The following is a 15,757-nucleotide window of genomic DNA, read 5'->3' as shown; positions in this document are numbered from 1 at the left end:
GCACTTTTCCATGCTTCCAGCACTCTTTGGGTAGCCGGCAAGTGCCGGGTATTGCCCCTACCGCCATATATATAGTGTAAGTGTGTGCGTTCTCGGAATTGTAATCTTTCCAACCTATAGGTGGGGTGGTCTCTTGGAGCATGATTCCATTAATTAATTACAATAAGATGTGCTCCTTTGTAGTACGCCCTTATGTCCGGTAGGGCCAGACCCCCATTGTATGGGTTGCGCTGCAGCGTTGGTAGCGCTATCCGCGGGTGTGCCCCATCACATAAAAGCAAGCTTAGCTCGGTATCAATGGTTGCAAACACGGTCTCTGGTATTTTGCAGTAGGTGTTTTGCAAAATATAGAGCAGCTGAGGGAGTGTAATCATTTTGTACATAGTGACACTCCCCATGATCGTCAGAGGGAGTTTCCTTCACCTCTTGACGTCTGCTTGAAAGTTTAAAAGGATTTGCTTGATATTGTGCTCTCAGTTAGTGACTATCTCAGTAGTGATATAGAGTCCAAGGTAGGTGAACCCCTCCGTGGACAATCGTAAGCAACTCGGGTAGATCTGGGGCTCCACCTCCCCACCCACAGGGTACAAGGTGGATTTTCCAGTTAATCCTATAACCTGCGTGGCGGCCATATTCCTCGAAGATTGGCAATATTTTGGGGAATGTCTCGGCTGGGTCCGTGACATATAATAAAATATCATCTGCATATAGCGATATGCGTTCTTCCTCCAAAAATCGGGACTCGTCTATAAAACCACCCTGCCCTTGGTAGGCTCGAACTACACAGGCCAACGGCTCCAATATAAGGGCGAATAGTAGGGGGGACAGGGGACAACTCTGTCTAGTGCCTCGCTGGATCGGCCAGCTCGTCGAGACCACCCCGTTGACCCAAACTCTAGCCTCGGGCGCATGGTAAAGTAGTGCCAACCATTCCCTGAATTTTGGACCAAATTCAAACTTCTCCAGGATGCACCTCATGAAGGGCCAATGAATGGTATCAAATGCCTTTTCGGCATTAAGTGAAAGAAGCCGATGGGGGGCTATCCCGACACTGCACCGTGTCCATCCAATTAGCCAGTCGCCGTAGGTTAAAGCGTGTGGCTCGCTTCGGGATAAAGCCAGATTGGTCCCTATGGATCAGGGGAGTGATAACCGTCAACAGACACATAGCAAGAATAGTAACCAGAATTTTCGTTTCAATATTGAGCAGTGATATGGGTCAAAAGGATCCACAGTCTTCCGGGAGTTTCCCTGTTTTATGAATTACCACTACAGTAGCCATTTGGAGATCTTTTGGGAAACTCCCTTGTTCTTTTGACGTCTAAAACATATTGAGCAAGTGTGGGGCCAGCAGGCTATTATTTAATTTAAAGAATTCCCCCGGGAGACCATTTGGGCCCGGAGTTTTCCCCGACTTTTGGTGACCAATAACCTCCGTCACTTTTTTGAGAGTCAGGTCTTCCTCAAGCTTGTCCCTCTCCTCGTGGGAGAGCGAGGGGAGATCAATTGTGTCTAAGTATTGGGCTATTTGCACCTCACTCGCTTGCAATTTAGTTGCACATAAGTCAGTGTAGTATTGGGCAAAACCCCCACTATATCCCCAGGTGTGGTGTATGTGTGGTTTTGTTCTTGGATGGACATTACCCATTTCAACTCCATCTCCTTTCTGCCCAGCCACGCAAGCAATTTCCATGCCCTATCACCTGTCTCGTACAGTCAATGTTGGACTGCCAATTGTTGAACCCTTACAGCTCAGGTTACTAACACTTGGCATTCCATTTTGGTTATGTCAATTTGGCGAAGAGTATGACTACTTGGTCCAGAGGTTCCACTTCTTTCTAGACGTATCAGCTTACGTTCTAAGGCCTCTATCTCTTTGGTTTCTCGCCTTTTTCAATGGGCAATTATATTCTGTGCTCTATCTCTGAGCACCGCCTTAAATGCATCCCATAAAGTGACTGCCGACTGCACTGAGATGACATTTTCTTTAAAATAGAACTTCGAGTCCACCCTGAGTTCTTTAGCGATTCCTTCGTCTTTCAAGGCCCATGAGCTCAGTCTCCAGTATGCTACTTGGCTGTCATCCCTCCCTCCCACAGTTAATAAAAGTGGTGAATATTCGGAGATGCCCCTAGCTAAGTATTCTATCCTCTCCACATGACCAATCTCTCCCGCTGGAGAGAAGAGATAGTCCAGTCTCGAAAACACCCTGTGAGCTCCCGAGAAATAGGAGTAGGCACATAGGTTTGGATAGTTCCTTCGCCATAAGTCAGTCAGTCCGAGAAGATCTTGGAACACGGCCAATGGCGTGGGTCCATGGGACCCAGATCGCAAATGAGTTCGATCTAGGGAGGGTTCAATCACGTCATTGAAGTCCCCTCCTATAATATGTGTGGCGGGGCTGGAATGTAGTAGGAGCTCAGTCAGTTTATCTAGCATACGTTGCTGCAGTCGACTAGAAGCATCTTTGATCGCTTTACAGGCGGATACCCCCAGATTAGGCAGGAGACCCGTCCCAGTCTTGTTGTATGCGGACGACGCGGTTTTGATAGCACAAACCCCCAGAGGACGAGGTTTTTGTGGCCTTCCTGAACTGGATGAGCCTGTCACCGAACTTGACCAAATAGTATATTATGTAATTTGGCAAGCAGGCCACTAGACATAACACTTATACAGTAGGTTCTCGTAATTTAGTGAAGGTTCAGGCCTTTTCTTATCTAGGCATTTTATTTGATGTGAAACTCAATTTTAAACATTCGCAGGAATGGAAGACACACAAAATGAAAGAATCAATAAAAGCAATTGGAAATTATGCCCACAGACTAGGCACATGGTCCCCGGGGGTAATTTTAAAGTGGTATAATTCTTTCTGCATCTCTGAGGCTTTATATGGAAGTGAGGTATGGGGTTACTCAGTGGCCAACAAACTTCAAACCACAGAAAATAAATATTTTAGAAGAATTTTGAAAGTGCCCCTGGGTACTCCTTCATACTCAGTACATGAAGAATTAGAAATGAAGTATATACTGGATTTGGTGGCCTCTAAACCGTTGTTATGCTGGTTGAAGATCTGGACTAACCACGAGGCTAGTTTTAATCGATTAGTAATTTAGGACTGTCTCTCACTCGACCACGCATTAAATATCCCATGGCTAAGATATGTTAAGGATACCCTCACAGCTTTAGGTAGAGCAGATATTTTCATGAGATATTATACATTGAAGCCACAGGATAAGAACATTGGTAAAGAATTGTTTTTTAAACATGCCATGGTCTCTAGGGAGGAAAAGGAGCTTAGGAAACCCATGGTAAGAGGGCATGTCTTATTGAAGTCAGTCCTGGGTATAGAGTCTTATCTATTGATTTTAACAAATGCTCATCATAGATTTTTAATTACTCATTTCAGACTGAACTTGTTCCACCATTTACTGGCATCACCTCCCGGCTTTGTTGTACATGTAGAAGATAGAGGTCCCTGTAACTGCGACAATAGGTCTCCACAGGACACCCTACATTTTGTTTTCCTTTGTAAATATTTCATGCATCCTAGGCAACTGTTTCTTAAATTTCTTTTAAAAGAAATTAGATTTAAGCACATTCGTATAGCTTTATTATGTCTGCAGCTTCTGCCTAACGCTCGCACGCTTTTTAGCGTATTAACTTTTGAAGAGCTGCACTAAAATCAAGGCACGCTAGAGGTGATTGAAAAATATAGGGATAATTGCAATTTTGCACATTTTGTGTGTCATGCTGGCACAAATGAATTTGACGCTGATTTTAACCGTGGTCCCTTTTATGTCAATAATTGTGATAGGCTTGTGTACCTCTATTGCATTTCCACTTGATCGATGGTTGTGACTGATGTTTACAAGGTTAATTTGCACATTTCGCACATATAGCCGATATGCTGCTAACAAATGAATTTGATGTTGATGCTCTTTTCTTTTTAATGTTGCTTCTTTTATGGCTGGGACTGCTGCCGAATAAAGATTATTATTATTATTGGATTTATTTTGTGGCAAATGTGATACCCAACATATCTGGCTAGTAATGAATACATTTATGTATAGTCATATACTACTTTCTACGTCAAATGTAAGAAGAGCTAGAGAACTCTCATAGAGCTTTAAAGATCACCATAGCAGGCTATACTGGCCATCAAAGGCTTGCTCCAGCATTAAAGCCTCGAGCCGAAGGCGAGGGCCTTTAACAAGAGAGCGGGCCCTTAAGGGCCTGTATACCTCAGCTACAGCGGGCTATAAAGCTATTAGAACATTCCTCCCCATCAGGGCAGAATGTTCTCATTAGTAAACCAAAAGCCTCATGGTGCCCGAGGAGGATGAAATACCCATGGTCATGATACGTTTGCTCTGAGCATGAATTTGGAGTCCAGTGGTGAATAAAGCTAAATGAGAGAAGGCGAGAGCATGAGGCCAAGTCCAGTAGTGCTGCATCACAGATCATGTCCTGAAGGTTTATACCACATAACAGACCCCTTCATATAGAAAAATTGTTGTCCTGACAGCAGCCCCCCACTCACCACCAGTGGCCACTGTCTCCCTGTATACGGGTGGAGTGGATGTGGGGCTTCAGAGAGCACAGTGAAGTGGAGTGTGGGATCTGAAATCTTGATTGCTGAGGGAAACATTATTTCTTCGGATTACACAAGGTGTGTTTCCTGAAATACTATCACTAATGACTGAGGATTAGCTCCATTACAGATGACTGTATGATGAGTGGAGACGTTTAAGGAACCCCAGGAACACTGACACTACCGGACCTAGGCTTCCACTGCCAATTCAGACTACAGAGAGATCTGGTCCAGACCGAATACATTTACTACAGGACTTGACGCAGCCCTCCTAGCCAAAAAGAGACTGCTATGAACGCCACTGAGGCCCTGTCCAGGAAGAGCCTGAGATTTTGCATTTCAATTAGGTAAATAAAGTATAATGTCACAATGACCAACGGTGAACTAAAGGCCCCTGAAGTTCTGATGATGATGATGAAACAGCTCTCAATAGGAAAAGGAATATGCCCAGAGAACAATGGCATAAACAAAAGCTTACTATGAAGGGTGTGCTCTGGAGAGAGAGGGGGAAAGACTATCAGGCTTGTGCACGGATGTTTACTGACAAAGGCAGTGCAGCTTCTGGAACCACTGCAGTATGGATCCCTTAACATGTCCTGAACTGTGAATATATGCAATAAACTGAAGACTCTCCTGTTAGACTATCACTTTTGCAATTGCGTGGCAGCTATCAAGAAGCTTCCTGGGAGTATCACTGGGAGAGGATAACAAGACACAGGACAGCTGTTCAACCTAGAAGAAACTGCTAATAAGATTGTGATAGGACTCCCGACAAACTGAGTAAAATATTTCCTGCGATGACATGCTTGTCAGAAGCTGTATGGCATGGTAAGAACACCAAACTGTGTGGCCATATTCCTTCATTCGGGAAACCTGGAAGGCATTACCTGCAGTCACGAAGGAGAGGGATGGTTTACCAATAGCTGGTGATCCCTATACTGCTGTGTTTGGCCTTTGCCAGCATTGTGGGAGAAAGTCAGTTTTAGGGGGATTGCTGTTAATTTTTCAGTTGTTGACAAGGTTTTTGCAAGGCATTAGAAACGATGGCTCAGGAAAAGCTCATGGGATACTTCATTAAATACAGAGAAAATACAAAATACAGACATGACTGCCTGGCATCCACTACTGCTGTACATCAACAAGATTGCAGAGATCCGACATATCCTCATAGCCTGAGCAATTTACACTTATTTCATTAAAAGAACATATCTACTACTTACAGGGGCAGATATGTCCACTCTTAAGAGGACATTTCTTATGCACTGAACACATTTTAATTCCAAAACTTTAGTTGTGCTTCTGTTTTTTACACTTTTATTGCAATGTACCTGCAAGGGGGTCAGGAATGGGGAAATGAGGGTCTTGGAAGCTGGAAAGCTAGGCTTGAGCAAGAAGACACTGCATACCTGGATCCTGACACTGGTATTTGTACCCAACACTTCCTTTTCCTTCCAAGGCCCTCTGTCTAGATCAAAGGAGGAGACCGTGTCAAGGAAACATCATTTAGAATGGGAGTAGCACCCATCACGGTGAGGGTCTGAATACTTCAATTGTGCTCAATTCCCTATTACAGGGTCGGAACACTAAACTGAAATTTAAGGAAGTTTGGTAAAGCATTATTTGCCCTGGTCTATTTATATATAAGATGTTAGATTTTGGTGATGCGATTCTCTTTTACTGAAAATTTCAATCAGAAAGTTCATCTGTGCAAAATAAAATTACATAATACCAGGAGCTAAAAAGCTTTGCAGTGTCTTGGCTGGAGTGTTGCAGCAGAAAAATGACCTGTTGATGACCCATCGTGGCTCACTAAGGTCACTCGATAGTTTCTTTTTCCAGGATATTCTACTTGGGAGAGATGGAGGCCCCATCTGGGAACAGGTCCTACCTCAACAGCCATGCCTTATCTGATGCCATGATACAGGATAATGAATTAGGCTAAATGGACTACGAGAGTTGCCAAGTTGTAACTAAATGTAATAACTCAAGCCTGCAGTTACGGAGGTACACTCAAGCCTCCAGTTTCTGAGGTATTAGTGTAGATTGCAGAAAGTTGCGAAACCATTCTTATTCTCATTTGTTGGCTGAAAACAATTCTCGGACCACAAAACTGTGGAAGAAACATCTTGGACTCCACCTTAAATTCGGCAACATATTGACCTAGATGAATGTATGCCGATTGCTTGTCCAGTTGATGATGCAACTGCACAACTAAAAGAGGCGTGCTAGCATACAAATCCAAAGAAATCTGTATGCTTAAAGAGAATATTTCACTCCCAAACTATGATGTATTCAAGTAACCAGGGGTGGCTCCTCCACTAGGGCGGAGGAGTGTCGCCCCACTGCTTTCTCGCAGTGCGAGAAGCAGAAACATAAAATGGTAATAACTTCAAGTTATTACCATTTTATCTTTGGTTGCGTGGGTGGGGCTGCTCTGCGAGCAGGGCAGGCGAGGAGTGGTGTGGTGTGCCCACTCCTGAGTGCGCAAAGACTGTTTGGTCGGCCCTCTGGGGCCACCCAAACCAATCATGCGCACTCTGCCCTTCTCCATGCAGGCTGCAATGCAGCATGCATAGAGAACATGGCCTCCCCGTAACCCCTGGCTGGGCGGCGTCTCAACCAATCACAACGCTGCTTTGCAGCGTTGTGATTGCCTTAGGGGAGGGAGCCTGGCTGCCTACTTCCTGTTCCTGCTGGAGGCAGGAGAGCAGGAGCAGAGAAGATGAGCGATGCGACCGGCGGAGAGGTATGTTTTTTAAAAATTATTATTATTCGATTAAACCCCCCCGCGCGACCCCACTGGCCCCCCCCCCCCTCCACCTGCAAGCCATGCAAGTAACAGCGCTCGGGTACTGAACACCAAGATTGCGGCACAGTGACGTATTTTGATCATTTTGAGCCTCGTAGCAAAGTAGTGCTACCCCAGAAATTTGGCCATGGATGTGTAAAGGCGAGCTCAACCAAAGTGGTTAGTCAAGTTGAACATTATGTTCTTACAAAATTCATACTATATCAATTAGCTATTTTTCTGAACTTTTTTTATTCTTGACTTCATCTCCTCCAACGTTTCCTTAAGTCTAACTTCAATCTTTGGAGATTATTGAATTTTGTTTCATATAAGGTACAATACTAAGACTATCATTCCATGACCTTAGTATTCTATGGGTGAATACTAAGCGCATCATTTAGACATGAAAGCAAAACCAATGTGCTAAAATTCTATGAGCCAAATGTTCAGGCTTTTACCACATGAATTAACATTTTGTTAAAAAATAAGGAACAACAAGCACAGCCAATTTGTGGGCTCTTTTCATGCTATTTATTATTGTTTAGCGCTCTGTTTCAACAGGGGCTTGCGTAAAATTTATCTGTTCTTTTTACCCTACAACTGACCTCTAAATTACATCCTAGGTAGTGAACAAGCCAGTATGACTTCAGTTCTCATACAAAAAATACCAGATTGTGACTTAATATAAAATACCAGATCAAGGGCTGCAAATGAGTTGATGTCGGACATCTCTCTTAAATCTGAGTGTAAACAGCAATATATGTCAAAAATCACCAGCATGGTCGGATGTTGACACATTATTTTATAGAATATGAGGAACAGAACCTTAACACAGCTAACATCACTCATCTAGGTATTTATTTAACACAAGTTTTAGTAAGGAAGACTATGCCGCGGCCATTGGAGAACCTTTTTTTCTAAGATACATGCAGATATTGCTCATGACATTTACGAACACATTTCTCATAATGTTATACAGATATGAAGTTCTATTACCTCTTTGTTTGAATCGCACAGAAAATGTTTACTGAAGTCTGAAGAAGGTAACCCTTTTGCTTCTTCTCTTCCACTCAAGAAAAGAGACTGTTTACCATTGGAGTGCAGGATTTCCAAGAGACTATCAAAAGAAGAAAATATATGTTAATTCCCAGTTATAACAAAGAGAAATTGAATGCCCTGATGACCACTTCTTGAGCTGGAACATACACTGTTAAATTATTTGGTTTGTAGTACATGCTCCCTATTGAAGAGAAGTTATTTTAACACTAGCTTTTCTAAAAGGGTTTTTTAAACGGTGTTTATAAGGCCCTAAAACAATACTGACATTAAAGACACATTTTCATCTCTATTAAAGATGAATACCCATCATGCTGCATACATCTATTGTGCACTTAGAGAGCAGTGATCTTTGCGCAACCAACAGGTCGGATGTTTAAATGCCAACAGAAAGCCTGTTATACTTTCTAGGTGGTCCAAATAGGTTTCATTGCATAAGTAACTGGATATTTACAATGCATCTATACTGTAATTGGAAACACAAAATACAAAACCATTTATTCTTGATTACATCCTTGATCTGTGCTGTCAGTAAGTGCTCCTTTTGCATCACACAAGTATTTAAACCCAGTTGAACCCTTTTGCAGATAGATGAAGAGTTAACACAAGCATTGAAGTAACTTGGGTCATGTGTATTCCCACCCCCCACATTATACTTTCGATGGAAAAAAAGTAGTCCGCCTAGATCCCATTGTTCCCGGATGCCTTTCCTCCACAATTCAAATTCAGGCATCTCACACATACCCGATCAACCATGGTCTTAACCCACCTCACATGGCAGTGACACAAGCAGAACAAACGCAGCAAAAACATGTTCGTAAGCAACCTCTCCGTTAGCCCTGTTCTCGCACTGTCCAATAGGGCACTGCATTCCAATGGAGAGCCCTGCTAGAAATTCAAGCTATCTGTAGCAAAAGTGCCTTCTAATGTTTCACAACGTCTTTGGATAGCAATGCAACTATAAATTGACCAAAATGAGCTTCTCGCTGTATGTTAATCCCCTGACACAGCACACCAGAGCCACCTCAAAGTTCACCGTTCTCTCATTTATTTATTTTTAAAGTATGTTTATTGCATTACATTCTTAAATTTATGAAGTATTGCATATGTATACATCATTTTTTTGCCTGGACGATGGAAATATATCTGGCACTACTGTAACATTCAATCTACATTGACCCGATATCTCACATTTCCCATTCCCCTAGGTAGTTAGCCACATGTGTCAGTATATTTAATGTTTGGGTCGTTTCTCCGTTTTAACCTCATCCTTATGTGCCTTATAGTCCGATTTCCTCAGTCCTGGGGCCTCCATGCGCTTAGTTCTCACATGCTATCTATTGTTACGTTCACTTACTAACGCAGCCCATACGCCATTACCTAACAAACAATTAAATTTAAACTAATATAACGTGTCAGTCTGAGCATGCAGGCGTGGTCACCTTTCCCTCCTCCAGCATTGGAATGTATCGTCTGTGTGTGTGTCCCCATGGGGGACCACGGTAGGGAGCGCGGGGGGGGAGGGGGGGGGGGGCTCCGACAGGGGAAGGGTGGGGGGTGAAGAGAGCAAAAAGGGAAAGGGGGGGCTGCTATCTAGCACTCAATAATATTACGTATATCTAAAGGTCCTGGCAGGCATCAGTGGTGTCATTGGGTGGGTGAGGGGAGCACGCGCAGGGGGGAGGGGGAAACTCCCAATGGGGAGAGTTATCATGTACACAGGCCTATCCATCTGAGCCAGTCGATGTATCTCCCTCCCCCTCCTCCCCACTATTGGAGCAGCTCCGATGGTCCCAATTATATAGTACCTCCATCCACCCGTCCGCAATAGGGTGCTTGTGTATGCCCTACAGCTCTTCTTTAGTTCACCGTTCTCTCATGTGAAACTCGCAGTTACAGGGTCCAGTGGCAACTGGCCCTAAGCTGCAACCTTCAGGGGGTTCTTGTCAAAGAACAGGGGCCAAGTCCATAACCGCCCTCACCTGTACTGCTTTTGCTATTTATCACGTTCTTGGGAGCCTAGTCCCACGATTTATCAGCAGCAAGGTTCCCAACTGCATGCAGGCACCCACTAAGACCATGTTGCTTCCCACCACGAAAAGTTACAAAAACGTATGGAGGGCAAGCATCTCTTTGATCCCATTTGGGTTGGTTTCCAATGAGCCTAGACATCCAGTTAGTGGGGATATCTGTGCCAAACAATCTTCGCAAGCTTGTTAATGGCAACAGTGTTGGACCACTAATTGTTTTGGGTCCAAAAGCTGCCGTTAACATCTGTGACCATAACATCTAGCTCAAGAGCTTGGGGGAAGCTGGTTTCACTGGCACAGTTCCCAGTTAAAATAAATATTATTAATTAGAAGGGAACAAGCTATGGCTCTACCATCTTTAGCCTCAGAACACAGGGTTGGGCTTTGGTGTCCCACAGGGGTCAATTCTTTCCCCTTTTCAATGTAATATCTACAAGCGGCCCCATACTAAATTTCTTACTCAAGTAAGAGCCAGATTTTACATATAAAAACAGACAACACCCAATCTAAAGGGCTTCTCGCATCGCTCAGGCAACATCAGTCAGGATCAAGAGGTTTTAGTGAAACCACTGGTCTTTACTCAGTGCTGGATGTCCAACTTTCTCGAGCCTAATCTAAACAAAACTAATTACAACCACTATGGTTCTGGCCAAAGCAAGTTGTCTGGCCTCACGTTATGGGCCTACCATCTCACACTTCTAAGGCAGTTCAAACACTTGGCATCTGTACTGTACTGACTCCAATCTGACTTTGGAGGCGTAGGTGGCTAGACTTCCAACACAGAAAAATATAAAATAATCCTCTTCATTGAAACACATAAACACATTCTTGTGATAATTGCCTCTATTCAGTTCAGATTAGACTGTGCGAATTCAATGTACCCAGCCTCTCCTTTACAGTATTTCCATCATCTTCAGCTAGTGCAGAATGCAACTGCAAGGGTGCTCAATGGCATAAGCACATTTTCCCAGTGCTCAGGTAACAATGTCTTCCCATCCAAAGGGGGGGCTGCCACAAAGCTAAATCCACTGCGTATAAAGCTATGCCCCCAAACATCCCAACTTTCCAACTTCAAAATCTGAGTAGTATACCTCGAAATTAAACACCCAATCAAGTGTTATGCTCATCTATACAAATCATTGTATTGATTACTAAGAGGAAGTCACTCGCATAAGAGTCATCACATTCAGACATCTTTCTAGGAAAAGACAAACAGAAGCTACAGTAAGAACATCACTGAACTCAAACAAAAACGAGACTATCCATACTTCTCACAAAAGATGACACAATGACAACGTTCATTGCTCTAATCCAATAGTTAGCCTGGACAATAATACACTTTTTATAGACATGTTGGATTACCTCTCCACTATAGATAATACAAAAGATGACAACAAAATGTCTCCACAGTACAAGGAAATTCACCCACATCACCATGCAACTCATATGACTAAGGCCAAGTTATAAACAGTATAGTTTACAAGTGCTAGGATTACATGGCTACCTATAAAATAAAGGCAAACTTAAAACAGCATATTTTCCACCAAGATGTCCAAATCTAGGGAGGCATTGCATTGTCTCAGGAAATCCCCAAGGACATACGTGATGAAGCTGCAGGGGCTGTGGTTGTGCAGTGGTAAGCTGCTCCCAGATCAATTAACCAGGATGACTTGCTGCCGTCGCTTTCTCACCAATCCTGCTCCGGTCATATTTTTATAAATATAAACTTGGAACATGTGTTCACATGGAACTCACTTTGAAAAAGCATTATAACATGACAGGAATTTCCTGTATTGTATCAATCAAGGTTAAAAAGTTACTTAAAAGTCAACCAGTAGTTATCATATTCAATTCGTCCAGATCTAATTTTATTTTAAGAAATACATAGGAATGCACAAAGAGATCAAACTAGCACAATTCTCATACGACTGCAAGTGACAAAAAACATAACCAAACAAAGTAAGAGAACTGAAAATTATGTGACCATGAAAGATATATTGGTATTTTACATAAGACAGCAAATAGTATTAAATGCAGGTAGCTACACCACGGTAATGGTAGATGAAAGGTGAGGTTTTTCTCACTTGGGGTCGTACGAGAAACTCTCACAGTCGAATTCGGACGAATTGAATATGATAAATATTAGTTGACATATGTGTTCGGTCTGGATTGATTTGTGAAAGAATTTTTCTGTCTTACGTGTAACTTTTTAACGTTGATTGATTCAATACAGGAAATTCCTGTCGCATTATATTGTTCTTTCAAAATAAGTTCTAGGTGAATGCATGCTCTAAGTTCATACTCGATACTTACGCTCACAGGGACATTTGGGTCGCTCTTGTACTTTCATACTACTGGTCATACTTTTGTCAGGTTTGTCCTCGATTCTCTTGTAGCGTATGTGAACTACAGCGCCAATTGAGAACAAGAGTGAAAAATACAGATGGCTATTCCCAAGAAATTTTCAAAGAAGCTTCAACTAATCAAAATGTTTTACTCGTCATGAGCAGGTAGAAGCTTAGGCCAATCAAAATGCTTAATTTCAAATTCATAATTTATCCTGCTTTTTGAATTCTTTAATGTAAACGCAAATAGCACATGCATGAAAAGATGGACCATCTCATTATTTTTGGGACTTTTTAAAAGGACTAGAAAAAAATAAAAACATCAATTTTGGTTAACTTGAATGTAGCTGTACTGAGTTTCCCGTGAAAAGATAGTTTTACATTAAATGTAAAAGCACACTTTTGAACTCAACTACCACTTTACACCTCTGAAAATAGTCTACATAAAAATGTGTCAAAAACATATTACCTGAACAAACTATTTTATGGTAAAGTTTGGTTCAAAATGATCATTGGGGGCTAAAGTGACAAGTCTCCAGAAAATTGCCTTTTCATAGGACGTGGGGCCTTAACGTTGCTAGCCACAGGTTAGCATAGCACACAAACACAAAAAACACAGCACACACACACACACACACGAGCATATTCTCCGTCAGCAAAATATACACAGGATTTTATTTGTACTATTGTAATTCGTAAAAAAAAAATGTTGCAGACTGGTGCTGATTAAAGAAATCTTTTGGGAAAAAAAATCACTGTCAAGACAGAGAAATGATTGAAACTGCCAACGGACTAGAAGTTATATATAAAACATATTGTGTTTGAATGCCCGTAGGTCTTTCTTACTGCTACTAAGAATATGCCCAGACTTCCCAGTTCTACCTGTGCACCACATACTAGTTAAGCATGCTTAAAGGGTTATTTGTACTTAAAATATCCCCACAGCATTCACTTTCTGCAAATGTGTAAACCTTAATATCACCATTGGATGCTGCTGTAAGGAAAAACAACACGGTCAGGCTTCTTCGTCTGAACAAACATTAAACGGCATTTGTAGTCAGCCTGCCAACAGGGAATCAACGAAAGAAGATTAGAAACGCAGGTGGCGCCCTAGCTACTGCTCCCCAGACACACACTGCAACAACAAAGGGACACAAGCAGGGTCAGAAGTCCTACAGCATGAAATGCTACTGCACTGGGCTCCACAGAAGGGCAAACTAATAGCGGGATGCCAACGGGAATTCAAGAAATTCAAGAAATCTAACGAAGACCGCATCTTTCTCTACTCCTGCTTGAGTTTAGCAAAGCGCATGACAACACCATGTCAGTGGCGCTAGGAGGGTACAGAAGGCGCAGCTGCACCACCAGATAACCGCGAGAGCGCATATGGATGATGACAAATTAGGCTGTCATTCAACTATTTTCCTTCTGGCAGCATGGGATTTGTTTTTTTAGACGACAGATGTCGAATATCAAGCAGCTTCTGCTGAGACCCGCTGCTAATTATTTTAATACGGGGATCTGTGTTGTATTTACTTTTCTCTAACTGCTAAGTGAGGGCATTTAGTGAGCTGAAAACAACGACGCGGTTAATGGAATACTTAACTGTGTGAAAACTGAGACCACATGGGGGGGGGGGGGGGCAGTTGGGGTGCGACAACTCCCTCATAATTGTGTTATTGTATTCTTGGCTAGGTAGTTTGGTCGGGGAGCCCTGAGTTGGGTCTGCTGTGTCTGTGGTAGTTTTCCTAGTCGTCCTGATTTCAAGAAAAGGTGTTAACTTGTTCATTTTTTGAAACAGGAACTAACGGGTTTACCAAAAAAGTAGCCCATTTGCTCACATAGATGTACTCCTTGAATGGATACAAATGTACTACTTTTTATAATTCACAGATATTGGCAGTAGTAGGCTTGGAGCGGTGCCAATTTCAGGTTTCCAGCCACACAACTGGCAATCAAACACCACAAATATGATGGGATAGCTGCTAGTCTAAAACAGGCGATCCCTCTGGGTAGTATCTCAAACTCCTGTTTCTGGTTTTCACTCACTGTGCTGCCACTGTAGAGGGAGGGCACCTGACTGACAGTCTTACAGTCTGCACAAAAGAAGACAGGGTGGCAGAGCGCTTTACGTCCGCCACGCTGCCTCTACTCTGACCACCAAAGTTAGAGATTCCGTCTGCCTCACAGACATATTTATACATTGGCCGGAACTGTCGTCATGGTGGTTACTGTTAATGTAGGAAAAGTTTGATGGATGGCATCTGGCAAACATAACAACTGGCTGTCAGAAACAAACTCCCAAAGCAGGACTTTGTTTTTGAAAAATAAAAAATTAATAATGGATGACCCCATGGGAGTTTTATCCAACTGTGTGGAGGTCATTTTTCTTTTTTTTTTAACTGTCCCTTACTGCCAGGATAATTCCTGGCACTGATCAACAGAAAAAAAAAAAAACAGCCATACGATCATTCACTCTAAATAGGGTGCCTAATCAGTCAGGCTCTCGAAGGAAGTTTAATGAGGACGGTCAATTTAACTAGGTTGGCTAAAACGTGCAGTCTGTCCAACTCAAAATTAAGTGTGCAGACCTGTAGTTTGGGGGACAGGGTACCCAGTCGCAGATGCAATGGACTACCAGTCTGCCAAACTCTAAATCAGCCCCCGAGGTCCACCTAATGCATATCAGTACTGACACTGCTCCTCAGGGGACCAGCCCGTACCGTACCTAGGTCATCTCACCCATTCTTCCGGCGGTCCACTGCTTTTTATCGTTGGAAAATTTGAGATTTACAACTCCAAATCTCACTAAAATGAGCCCCATGTAGAAAGCCCACCTTCGCTGATCGAGGAAACGTGAATCTCATCTAAAATCAAAGTACCCCATAACTCTCCAATATCGCACCAAAGAGCAGCATAACCAAAGCACATGGACCACATCACAGTT

At 42.7% G+C, this 15,757-nt stretch overlaps 1 protein-coding gene across 5 annotated transcripts in view; it reads right to left on the bottom strand.

Moving 5' to 3' along the window:
* Positions 1–15,757, bottom strand: part of REXO5 (RNA exonuclease 5) — a 407,232-nt gene that overhangs the window by 160,131 nt on the left and 231,344 nt on the right. For all 5 annotated transcript variants that reach the window (XM_085629097.1, XM_085629095.1, XM_085629094.1 and 2 more), the window contains exon 13: positions 8,376–8,496. In XM_085629097.1, the coding sequence (XP_085485223.1) occupies positions 8,376–8,496 (121 nt within the window). The remainder of the gene's footprint in view (positions 1–8,375; positions 8,497–15,757) is intronic.

This window comes from Triturus cristatus, chromosome 10 (assembly GCF_964204655.1).
Source record: "Triturus cristatus chromosome 10, aTriCri1.1, whole genome shotgun sequence".
Classification (NCBI taxonomy): Eukaryota; Metazoa; Chordata; class Amphibia; order Caudata; family Salamandridae; genus Triturus; species Triturus cristatus.
Note: the sequence above shows the minus strand (reverse complement) of the source record. Positions and strands in the feature narration are given on the sequence as shown.